We start from the raw sequence: 12,804 nt of genomic DNA on the forward strand, positions 1-12,804 counted from the left end.
TGCACTGCTCTTTCGAAAGAGGTATGCAAATCAGGTAAATGGAAAAATGCAAACGAGGTATAAATTTGCATATTTGGCACCTCATGTGCATATGCTAATTTCAAAAGAGCTGCTTTTGAAAGAAGAAAGCCAGTGTAAACAGTGCTCTTTTGAAAGTAAACCCCATCTTCGAAAGAATCCTTCTTCCCATTAAATAAAGGGAAGAAGGATTCTTTCGAAGATGGGGTTTACTTTCAAAAGAGCACTGTCTACACTGGCTTTCTTCTTTCAAAAGCAGCTTTCGAAATTAGAATATGCACATGAGGTGCCAAATATGCAAATTATGCCTCATTTGCATTTTGTTTTACCTCATTTGCATACCTCTTTCGAAAGAGGAATGCAAGTGTAGACGCACCCTAAGGTGCCACAGGACTTCTTGTTTTTGAAGATACAAACTAACTTGGATACCCCACGGATAATTGCTCTGAGACACAATTTTCCTGGGTCAATACATCTCCACCCTGTGTTTTTGGCAGGGCTGTACCACCCAAGCTAATGCTCAGACATTGGGTATTTCACTGGAAGCCAGACTTGTATTTTGAAAATGGCATGTAGTAGAGAAATGCAGGCCTGGAAATTTCAGCACTCTGTGGATCCTTGGGTTATTGGCAGGAGGCTCTAAAGCCATGAACAATCCTCCTTTTGCCGGTTACCCTGGAACCTAGCCAAGATTGCTCAGGCCGTGAGACAAAGTGGGACCTGCCCATGTGCATCTCACTATGATCAAACTCAATTCAAATTTTCTGGTACACATGAATAGCTCTTGGCAGCTGGTACAGCAGGAAAACACTGCAGTGCACAGCAGTCTTCCACTCACCTTCTTGGATGAAATTTGGGTTCATTATCTGCAAAGATAAAAAGAATATGAACATTTTATTTTTCTGGACAATAGAAAAGAGCGTCTTCTGCATGGGCAAGTGAAGCAACGGGTGTGAAAGTCAGAGAGAGACTGAGTAGAGAGCACAAGTGGAATCTCGAACGACCATTGTACACTGCAAGCTGCTATAAAAGTGAGTTCTAAATGGCTAGTGCAAAGTTAGAAAGGCCCATTAAAACAACAGCTCTTCATATTTGAATAAAGCATAGTCATTCTGAGTGTTAATTGCAGCACAGGCAACAGGCACTAATCTAACTCTATGAAGGCTGCAGACTGTGGTCAGTTTAGTTTTATTACATTTGTGGTGATGATACTCATGCTATTCTTTCCTTTTTCTGCACGTGATCAATTGCTCCACCATGTGATAAATTGCATACCCACATGATCAAATGCATTTATCAGGTACCTTTGACCAGCTCACCTGCACTCTGCCTACTAACCCATCTCTTCTGAGACGCCTTTTAACTTCTGAAATGCTTTGGTAAAAAGAAGTAGGGGGGGGGAAAACACATCACACAAATGCTTTTTTGCCCTCCCTCTCTATTACCATGTTTCAAGCCCATGGGCTCACAGACTGCAGTTCAGTGAGCAGAGTTAAAGTCTAACCTCATGACCTGTCACTGCTATGAAATCTTGTCTTCCCTTTGGATCTCTGGGAACTGCTACTGTCTAAGATACATTCACCTAGGCACGGTCATTTGAGGGCACTTTTATGTAATGGTATAACACAAAACGAGACAGGATTTAGCATTCAATGGCCCACATATAGAAATTAAGGCAAGCTGATCTTACATTTTAAAAGGTGGAAGAATTGAAAACCACCACCAATAACTTTTGCAATGCTACATCTGTAACAACTTCTAAGTTTCAGTGTTCCATTTTGGTCCGTTTCAGCAAAAACACTGAGGAATCTTGTGGCACCTTAAAGGCTAGCAAATTTATTTGGGCATAAATAATTTGTGGGCTGGAACCCACTTTGTCAGATGCATGAAATGGAAAATGTCAGTTTGGCAGATATATATATATATATATATATTTATGTAAAGATAAGTGTGATACATTAGTGTGCAAAGGCCCAGTGCTTCCCCCACAGATCTGCTCCCTGGCTATATCAAGAGGCAGAGCTGCTGACTTGAGTGCCCAAATTATAGGGTTTTTTTCCTTCCCCACTTGGCCCATGTTTCCTGTAAGCTGAGTGCCTGGGTGGCCTCCCAAGAGACATTTAGGTGCCCATAGACAGAAAAAATTCAGCGGAACCCTGCTCCTGGCCCTGGTGTGGGAGCCAGGACTCTGCTCCTTCTTGCATATCAACCGCATTGTTAGCTGAGGGCTAGTCTTCGGTGCCCCTGCAATTGATGCAGCGGCATTGATTTAGCAGGTCTGGTGAAACTGTGTGTCAATTGCACAGCACATTTAGGACACTTGCTGAGGCTCATTTAAGTGAGAAATGAATATTTATCAAATAAGCAACATTCGGGGCATTAGCTCATTTGCAATAGAGTTGCAACAGTTCTTCTGTGGCGTGAAATGTTTTCTTCAAGACATCCAACATTGTTCTGGAAGTCTTAGCTTAACCAATATACACAACCTTTAAACTGAAGTTAGAATCCCAGGCCGTGGCTACACTAGTAGCCCCCTTTCGAGGATGCTAACGATGCACTTTGGCAGATGCTAATTGGGCGCTGCCATGCATATGCAGTGCCTCATTAGCATAAAGGCAGGCACGCCCGTTTCAAAAGTGCCACTTTCAAAATGCATGCTATCAGTGTAGATGGGGGCCTTTCGAAAGCCCCTTCTTCCCAAAACCAAATGGGAAGAAGGGGCTTTCAAAGTCCGCAGGTCCTTTCGAAAGGCCCCAGTCTACACTGGAGGTGTGCATTACCAAAGCAGCACTTTCGAAACATGTGCGGCTCCCATTATGCTAATGAGGTGCTACATATGCACAGCAGCACCGCATTAGCATCTGCCAAAGGGGCTCATTAGCATCTCCCTTTCAAAAGGCGGGGGTGCTAGTGTAGCCACGGCCACAGCGTGAGTGAGTTCCATATCCAGCCAGCTCCAGATCATTCAATCTGCATATCCTCCTCCCACACACCCATCAGTGTGCCTTTTATATTAAAAGGATTTCTGGCTTTATAGGATTGGGAGCAAGATACTGAAATGCTATTAACACATTACTGCAAGTTCCTATACATAAACGTTTTATTAATCAATACAGCTGTGACGTCTTCAGTATAACAGCAAAGAGTGCAACAAAAGCCATCTGTGAACGTTCCTTCTCTAATAACCTGTGAGACATGACACATTTGCAATAATGACTTTTCAGGATATTTCATATTTTAATATTCAGGAAGAAAATTACTGCAGCTTGGTAGTGCTGATTGAGTCTAAGGTTAAAATTTCCATTGTCTTTTCAGTAAGACTAATTAAGGCTCCTAAAATCTTTTGAAAAATGGGCCTTTTGACATTTGTATTCTAAGTTTTTACAGGGGTGCAATTTGAAAAAGTGTGATACTATTGGAAAAATCAAGTGAACACCCTTGAAATTAAATCCTCAATTCAAGAAGTATTACCCTTAGGGTTCAGCTATTCATTTCAGTACATCAGTTAACATGTCCCAATATGGCTATGTCTACATTAGCCAAAAACTTCAAAATGGCCATTTCGAAGTTTACTAATGAAGCACTGAAATACATATTCAGCGCCTCGTTAGCATGTGGGCAGCTGCGGCACTTCGAAATTGACGCGGCTCACCGCCGCGCGGCTCGTCCAGACAGGGCTCCTTTTTGAAAGGACCCTGCCTACTTCGAAGTCCCCTTATTCCTATGAGCAGATGGGAATAAGGGGACTTTGAAGTAGGCAGGGTCCTTTTGAAAAGGAGCCCCGTCTGGACGAGCCGCACGGCAGCAAGCCGCATCAATTTCGAAGTGCCGCAGCCGCCCACATGCTAACGAGGCGCTGAATATGTATTTCAGCACTTCATTAGTAAACTTCGAAATGGCCATGTTTTTGGCTAGTGTAGACACGGCCTATATGTAGCATTCTAATGCTCTAAAGAGGAGGGGCACTTTAGTCCTTTTTGTACAAACAAGGGAAATGGAGTCACAGGAAGGTTAAACTACTTGCCTAAACGCAAAGCGACTCAGTGACAAAAACCTGACAGCAAAGCTGCACCCCTCACCCCACCTCGCCCTGCAAGAGTGGATCACTGCTGAAGTCCAGCTGGCTGTGGCAGCATTTCTTCAGCATCTGAGCTGTGCGCAAGAGTGGCAGTCAGAGCCCCTGACTGCAGTGTAGACGCACCCTAAGGGCAGGTCTACGCTACAGGGGAAGGTTGAATTAAGGTACACAATTCCAGCTATGTTAATTATGTAGCTAGAGTCTACCTTGAGTCAGGCTTCCACACCGTTTCCACTGTGGGAGGTGGATGGGAGCCTCCCCTTTCTCCAAATGTTTACTTGGAGCCAAAACAGGCTTGAACCCTTTTGCCATTAGAGGTATGGAAGACATCTGGGCCGCAGCCTCAGCAGACATAAACAAGCATTGAACTATTGAATTATTTCTGCTGCGCCACTCAAACACCCCTGCTAGCTTTGAAAAGATTCACGTCAGTTTGCCTAACGTGTTTTATCCCCGAATGTTGGGGATTCAGCCTTATCATGGGCAGCTAATCAGGTTTCTTGGAAACAATGGCTTGCATAAAAGCCAGGAGAGCTCTTGAAACACACATGTACAAAACTGTTGTAATTCGCTTCTACAATCTTTACAACCATTCCCCAGTAGTGAAAATACAGTCTGCTTTATTTTAAAGGGTTTAAAATTTCCTGCCTCTCTCCAGCCTTCATGAACTCTCTGACCCATATTCATCCCCCCTCCCCGATCCTTAGCCAGCTCCACTCTTCCTCAAGTTTTCTGATTTTAGATTTAACAGGGCCACAGTTCATCTGTGGAAGATACTTCAACTTTGAAGTCATGTGACAAACCTAAAAGAATTGTTGTGCTTTAGGACTCAGTCAATCCCTCCTGGCTTCTTTTACTCAGCCTATCAAATGACCTGTTTATTTCCAGCTCTTGCTGAGCGAGTCAAGAAATGAGAGCTGCTGCCATTGTGGAGTACAGGCCCTCAGCTGATAACTGGAAGATGATGTCAAAACACAAACTGACACACACAACCTCTCTGGGAAGCAGTTCTCATGAATTCTGCACTCTGAGAGGAGTAAAATCAGAAGCTGAGAGCTGGCACATGGGCTACCAAAACGGCAGCACGCAGCTGGTCTAGCCTAAGCCAGAAATTTCAAACAAGCCTGAAAGCCGAATTCTAGGTTAAAACACCTGTGACTGCCACGTTCATGGAGTGCAAATCCATCAGTGTAACAAACATACATAGAACCACCAACAGGTTCAGGGTGTGGCAAAGCCACATCTTTTAAGGGTTCTCTTGTTGAGATCCCAGCTGTCTGTCATCCTCTCAGGGTCAGGAGGAGGATTCTCCCCTCCCCACTGCCATTTGGATGTTAGAGGCCAGCCATATGAAGATCTCTGCCTCTGTAGCAAGTCCCTGTTCCTGGCAGTACAGTTGCTAACTCCAGAGGGAAGACAGGGGTTCAAGCACCCACAGAAGTAGTATAAGGTGTCTTCAACACCCACCAGCCACAGCTGTTGGATGGGGCCCTGGAGCTGGCTGCTGATCAGCTGTTTGTTGGTAGGCAGAAGATGTAGGTGGGTGGGAGAAGGCAGAGAGGAGTGAGCAAAGGGTGGGGAAGGCCTGCAGAGGAGGTGGAATGGGCACAGGCAGAATAAAGTACCCTCCTCCCCCAGGTAAAATGGAAGTCAGGGCCTATATCTGGCAGCATAACTCAACCACCAGGACTGGACTGTCCCTGGGCCCAGAAGCTATGTGTATTGAGGTATCAGCATCAAGAGCTAATATGGATTGATAGGTCATCTTGACACAAACTGAGGGGTATGAGGACATGCAGTCTCTGCAACACCCCTGCCAAGTCTATCCCTGCCTCCAGGCTAGTTTCTCTCTGCTCCCTTGCAGCATGCAGCCTCCTCCCCCCGACCCCTCAAAAGCATGAGGCGGGGAATAGCAGGGCAGAGGCAATTGGCTATATTCCCCTTTTGCACGAACAATGGGGAGACAGGAAGACAGGTCACCTCCGTGTACAGCGCTAGAGGCACGATGTTATTATCCCTTTAGCCACAAGGCAACAGAAGACACTGAAAGGCAGCGGCGAGCCCTACACAGTTACAGTCTGTCCTGTCTGTCAGAAGCACAGGCTCCTCCCAGAGCCAAGCCCATGCAAATGAACAGCAGGGCGCTGGAGTTCAGATGATTTATGGAGGTATGGACAGGACTCCTCTACCCAGCTTCCTTTTGGCAAAGCTGTGGGACCATACTTGCAGGACTTTAAGCACTGCCACTATTATTTTCTACTTTATCCCATCACTCCCTTCCAAAGGGGATGGCTGGGGTTATCTCCACTAGGACTATGGCTATACTAAAGGGTTTTGTTAACAAAACTGCTGTTTTGTTCACAAACCCCCTGGAGCATCCACATCCCCAAGGCGTTCTATTGATAATAAATTGACAGAAGACAGCACTTCTGTTGACAGTGTTCTGCTATTCCCCCATGAGGCAGAATCTCTCTCTTTCCAGAGCACTGTTGCTGGAAAACCAGTCTGGATGTTCTGGGGGACCATCTGTTGATCGACAGGGCTTCCAGGATGCCAGGTAGCCCTGTCTGCTGATTAGCCCTTCTGCCAAGAGAGGGGCCTGGCAGTCTGCTCCCTGTCCACAGAGGGGATCACTTTTTCAGCCTGCTTTGTGGTCTAGCCCCCATCAGTCAACAGATCACTCTAGTGTAGACAGAGGCCAGGAGCCCAACTTTTGTGGAGTCTAAATGACTGAAGCAGGAAACTAAGCCAGGACAGGAGTAATGTAAGGAGGCAAATGCCCCATAAAGATGTAAATTGCTTCCATTTTAAGTGTGATCTACCATGCAGTTTCAGCAGGGGTTCCAAAAGTGAGACTGAATATGAAATTGAGATAACCAGAACATTTATCTAGTAATGGGTTTTGCTAAACCTGGCAACAGCTGATTAGCGCTTGTGCTTATAAGTTAGCAGCTAGAGGATTGTCTGAAACTAGAACTGCGTGAACACTTTAGAAGGTTATTGAACAGCATTACTGGGGCAGAAGCATCACTCAACAACTGGGTTTCTCTTCTGTTTCAGTTCAATTATATAAAATAATCACATATCCACTGCCAAGTGCCCCACAACTAAGGAGGCAAAGCAGAAATTGCAGTAGGATGCAGTTGGTGCAGTAAAATACAAAAAGTGATAGATGGGCAGACTTCTTTTCTTTTATTTAAAACTATGCAGGTGCCCATAAATAGAAAAGAAAACAATCTGACAAGTGTGTATTAGGATAATGAGACAGACAGTGAAGTGCATGCTAATCACTGTTAAAAAAATCATCATAGATCACTAGGACTGGAAGGGACCTCGAGAGGCCATCGAGTCCAGCCCCCTGCCCCAATGGCAGGACCAAGTACTGGCTAAACCATCCCTGACAGACATCTATCTATCTAACCTGTTCTTAAATATCTCCAGTGATGGAGATTCCACAACCTCCCTTGGCACTTTATTCCACTGCTTGACCACCCTGACAGTTAGGAACTTTTTCCTAATGTCCAACCTAAACCTCCCTTGCTGCAGTTTAAGTCCTTTGCCTCTTGTTCTGTCCTCAGAGGCCAATAAGAACAAGTTTTCTCCCTCTTCCTTATGACACCCTTTTTGGTACCTGAAAACTGCTATCGTCTCCCCTCAATCTTCTCTTTTCCAAACTGAACAAGCCCAATTCTTTCAGCCTTTCTTCATAGGTCACATTCTCTAGACCTTTAATCATTCTTGTTGCTCTTTTCTGAGCCTTCTCTAATTTCTCCACATCTTTCCTGAAAGGGCGGTGCCCAGAACTGGACACAATACTCCAGCTGAGACCTAGCCAGCGCAGAGTAGAGCGGAAGAATGACTTCTCGTGTCTTGTTCACAACATACACCCTCCTCAGGCAGCGTCGACTCCGTTGGCTTGGCCATGTCCACAGGATGAATGATGGAAGGATTCCAAAACACATCCTGTATGGTGAGCTAGCCTCTGGCAAAAGACCTCCTGGACACCCCCAATTGCGCTACAAAGATGTCTGCAAAAGAGACCTGAGAGAGGTAGACATCGAGCTGGACAACTGGGAAGAACTAGCAGACGACCACAGCAGATGGAGGCAGGGGTTACACAAGGGCCTTCAGAAGGGCGAGATGAGGATCAGACAGCTAGCAGAGGAGAAGCGAGCGCACAGAAAGCACACTAAGGACTTGCCAGACACCCACCACATCTGCAAGAGATGCAGCAAGGACTGTCACTCTTGTGTGGGTCTTCATAGTCACAATAGACGCTGTAAATGAAGTCCTCAATTGAAACTATAAAGGGCGTGATCCATAGTTATGCAGACTGAAGGATGCCTTCTGCTACTACCTGTTAATGCATCCCAGAATCATGTTTGCTTTTTTTCGCAACAGCGTCACACTGTTGACTCATATTTAGCTTGTGGTCTACTATAACCCCTAGATCCCTTCCGTAACACTTGACTGCAATTGATTCTGTGAATATCATGACCTGGAATGGAGAAGGCAACTGAAGGGTCTAATGACCCTAAAGACTGACAGAAGCTGCACCTGCTGCCCTTAGGTGTTCCCCCACTCTACTCTGAGTTCTCACTGGAATGTCTAAACTGAACAAAATGAAGGTGTAGATGGAGGTGTAGTCAACCTCCCATTTTTCACCAGCAACTCTGATAATCATCATAGAGCCAGACACCCAGTGCCTAGCCAGCACAATTCTTTGGATAATGGTAGTGAGGTGTGGTTAAGAAGGTTCCTCCTTTGCACCACACAAGATCAAATGCTGTGGGCATACACTTAACTTTACAGCAACGTTGTTTCTTTATGCAGGAAATGCTGTGGCTGTAGAGAATTAGTAATAATTTACAGTTTAGTCTTCTGACAACCACCACCAAAGCCTATGACAGCACCCAGTGTTAACATGTTAAACAACAGTTATTTACCTTTCTGGAAACTAAAATCAGGTTAAGGTACAAGGCTTCTTGTATTATGAATGCTTTGCACAGCAGGTGGTCTATTTACAGTGTTAGGGAGTCAGATCCCTGTAATGTGCCTCTGAATTGCTTGAGAATTTATCAGGTGCTTACACTTATTTGCACAAGCCTTGTTCTCTGTGTAGTTTGTTAATGTGAAGGAAAGGTCAGAAAGCCTGATTTCTATTCTAGCAGGCTCCAACAGCTTTCAGGTAGCTCATCCCTTTAATAAAGGATTTGATTGATTCCCCCTTATGAAAAACACTTCATTATGACCTACGAACTGTACAGCTCTGCTAGGAGAATGGAGAATGTACTCATGCAGCATTCACAAGCTATCATGCAGAAGGGTCAGTCAGAAACCCAACCTTTCAGTACTGTAACAATGAACTCTAGTAATTAACTTTCACATTCATCATTTACAAAGTGGCTACAAAGTCAAAATGTAAAAACCTTCCTGGTAGGATAGTAACAGAGAGGTAGCTGAGTTAGTCTTTAAAATGCTACATTTCATCTACATTTCTGGTGTATTTTGTTTTGTTGGAGTACAGACTAACAAAATGATTTATTTGGTGATGAGCTTTCAAGTGCCAGATCCACTTCATCAGATCAATTTCATTTCCAATACAAACTGACATAAGTAGAGAGTTGGATTCATTCTTCCGTTTAACAGTAGAGGGCAGGTTTACTCAACAGGCAGTCTGGTTTTTGCAAGCTATTCACTGTTCTCTTCCTTGCCTACCAGATTAGGAAAAGATTTCACCAGGAGAATAGTGAAGCACTGAAATGCATTACAGAGAGAGGTGGTGGAATCTCCATCCCTAGAGGTTTTTAAGTCCCAGCTTGACACAGTCATGGCTGGCGGGATTTAGTTGGGATCGATGTTGCTTTAAGCAAGCAGCTGGACTAGATGACAGCCTGGGGTTCCTTCCAGCCCAAGAGTTCTACGATTAAAAACAAGACACCAAAAAACCAAAAACAAAAACAGAATTTGCACGTAAGGGCTGAAGAATTCAGTGTGAACCTCTCTTCTTCCTCTATTTTTAAAATTAAGAAAACTGTATTAATGATCACCAGAAGACAAACATACAACAAAAAAAACAAAACAAAAAACATTTCCCCAAAACTTCAGTATGGTTCCTCCATAATCATTACTAGCTTTCCGGGGATGGAGGGTGTGTGTGTGGTGGGGGACAGGGGGAGGACACAAACAGAATTTCACTGATCAAAGAAAAAGTGAGAAGTCCTGTGGCACCTTATAGGCTAACCAATTTTTTTTGAAGCATAAGCTTTCATGAGCAAAGGCCCACTTCATTAGATGCATGTGACATTTTTGAAAGTGTAAGGAAACATTAGCTGTTTGATGTGACACGCATCTGATGAAGTGGGCCTTTGTTGAAAGCACACGCTCCAAAAATCTGTTATCTATAAGCTGCCAAAGCACTTTGTTGTTTTTGCAGATACAAACTAACACAGCTACCCTCTGCTACTGACTAAACAGCTAATGTTTTATTATACTTTCAAAAATCTCACATTATCCCAAAAAGCACAAAATTTGTTACAAAAAATGTGCTGGCAGAGTATTAAGTCCGAACACACTCAGAGGGAAACTGATTTCAAAAGAAAAGGCTGACCTGTGAATTGCTTGGGCTGCTTAGCAGAGTTTCCATACATTGTTCTCTTAGCAAGGAAAGACCTGGAAGCATGAATTCTAAAGATACTCAAGCAGCCCCAGGAAATCCTTGGCCTTTTCCTCTACCACATCCATTATTGCATGCCCTACCTATCACTTTCACAGCTTGATGGTCTCACTGCCAGGAACCAACAAGCCCAGCTTTAGATCAGGCCCCTTCATTCGAGAAAGTACACTAGTTTGACAGTGGGAGTAGCCCATTTGCTTTATTCCTAATGGTAGGTTACGGTCTCTCATCACAGGGTTAACACACGAACATGCACAGCTCTGGTTTGAGAAAGCAATACCACCAAGTTTTCCACAATGGAAGAGTCTAGAGCACCCATCTCACTTCACCTAGTTGATGGGAACAAAGAGTGGTACCTCACCTCCACAGAACAACATTGCTCATTTAACACCACTTCTTATTCCAAGTGTAATGACTATGGATAAGGAGTTCTGTAGCATCAAAGTATCATTGTTTAGACAAAATGGAGCACAATAAAGCTATAGATATTTAAATGTCGCAGAGGGCAGACGTGTTTGTTTTGGTAGAAGCAGCCCAGGAGGCAACTTGGGCACCTGAAAGGCTAACGGATTTGTTTACTTATTCATGGGTTCCATGAAAGCTATTGCCCAAACAAATCCGTTAGCCTTTCAGGGTCCCCAAGCTTCCTCATTGTTTTTGCAAATACTTATAAAGGGTTAGGCTGAAAGCTTTTGTGCCCTAAATGTGCTTTCCTATTAGTTACTAAGTCCATGGAAATTTTCACAGCAACCAACACAAAAGCAAATGTTTCCAATGCTCCAGTTTGTTTTTTAAATTAACAGAAGCAAAGTTAGACTTGAAAATTAAAAGCCACAAGTAATCTGGCTGGCACTGCTAAAGTGGCTGAACAGATGTGAATGACTCCTCCTGCTCTGGCAGTCAAAAGTAAACCATATTTCACCCATATTTCAAGGGTGTTACATATTGCTTTCCATACACCAAGCATGACACAGCAATTATACTAATTCATAATCCATACAGAAGGTCTGAAATGTAGATCACTATTATTACAGTGGTAGAGACACAAAGTGATGTGCCCAAGGCTATAATAGTAGGCAATGGCCCTTTTCTTTCAGTGATATATCATGACAGTGTAACCCCAGCTGTAGTCAAAAGGACTGGAGCCATGCTATAAAGATCTGCTTCTTAACAGCACACCTGTGTATTGTATTTTTATGTGAAAGGCAACACAGCCAGCTGAGCCAGGTTAGGAATCAGGAAGACACATTTTAAACTGTGTTCATTTCTGGTAATCTTCTCCCTTGAGAAACTGTCTGCTGACAGTGAGGCATACAATAAATACCTGAACAAAAGCAAAGATGCTAAGGCAAGATATTACTCTTAGTTACGCAAATACTTTGAGGTGTCTAGACCATGTCTCAATATTTTCCAACTTCTAGAAATGGTAACAATAGAAGCTTTAGAAGGTCTGGATGCATTTCTGCTACATCCAGATGAGAACCAATCAGGGAGCCCATTCTCCTCCAACCAGTCTCTCAGAGGGTTTGTGCTGAGGTACAAGAGGCTCTCCTAGCCAGCTGCACTTGATTTCACCTCAACAGCAAGAAGCAGAGCACCCCAGCCCCAGGTCACTCCACTTGCTACCAGACTCAGTGAGGGCAATGGAGTGGACCAGGCTGCTGGGTCACTCAGGCTCTCACTGCATAGGGAGGGAGAGGAGCAGATTTTTACTGCTGCTCCTTGCGAGGCTCGCCCCTACCCCACCCCCCCAGCCCCAGGCACACTGGGATCAGTCCATAGGATGGTTGAGATATCCTCCATAGCACTGCCAAGGCCTGAGGCAGCTGCCCTGGACCTTCCTATGGACGGGACAGCTCTAACCTTTAGTAACATCTGAGAACTCAATGTGAATGAGCACAGAGGAGTCGTCACTTTGCCCCCCCGAGACAGTCATGCCATGTTCGGGTTCAGCAGCCAGGGTGGTGGAGAAAGATTGGTTTGATTCTTGTGTAGCTATCCTGTGGACAAGAGACAGTGGGAATCAATGCTC

The 12,804-nt window shown here is 44.4% G+C and overlaps 1 protein-coding gene across 15 annotated transcripts in view; it reads right to left on the reverse strand.

Annotated features, from left to right (window-relative positions):
• Nucleotides 1-12,804, reverse strand: part of KALRN (kalirin RhoGEF kinase) — a 489,190-nt gene that overhangs the window by 29,997 nt on the left and 446,389 nt on the right. For 8 of the 15 annotated variants that reach the window (XM_075000963.1, XM_075000961.1, XM_075000962.1 and 5 more), the window contains one exon: nt 857-884. In XM_075000963.1, coding sequence (XP_074857064.1) covers nt 857-884 — 28 coding nt within the window. Of the gene's footprint in view, nt 1-856; nt 885-926; nt 1,393-12,635; nt 12,773-12,804 lie in introns of those variants that run through there. The other 7 variants (XR_012646382.1, XR_012646380.1, XR_012646383.1 and 4 more) reach the window with 7 other exon arrangements.

This window comes from Carettochelys insculpta, chromosome 8 (assembly GCF_033958435.1).
Source record: "Carettochelys insculpta isolate YL-2023 chromosome 8, ASM3395843v1, whole genome shotgun sequence".
Taxonomy (NCBI): Eukaryota; Metazoa; Chordata; order Testudines; family Carettochelyidae; genus Carettochelys; species Carettochelys insculpta.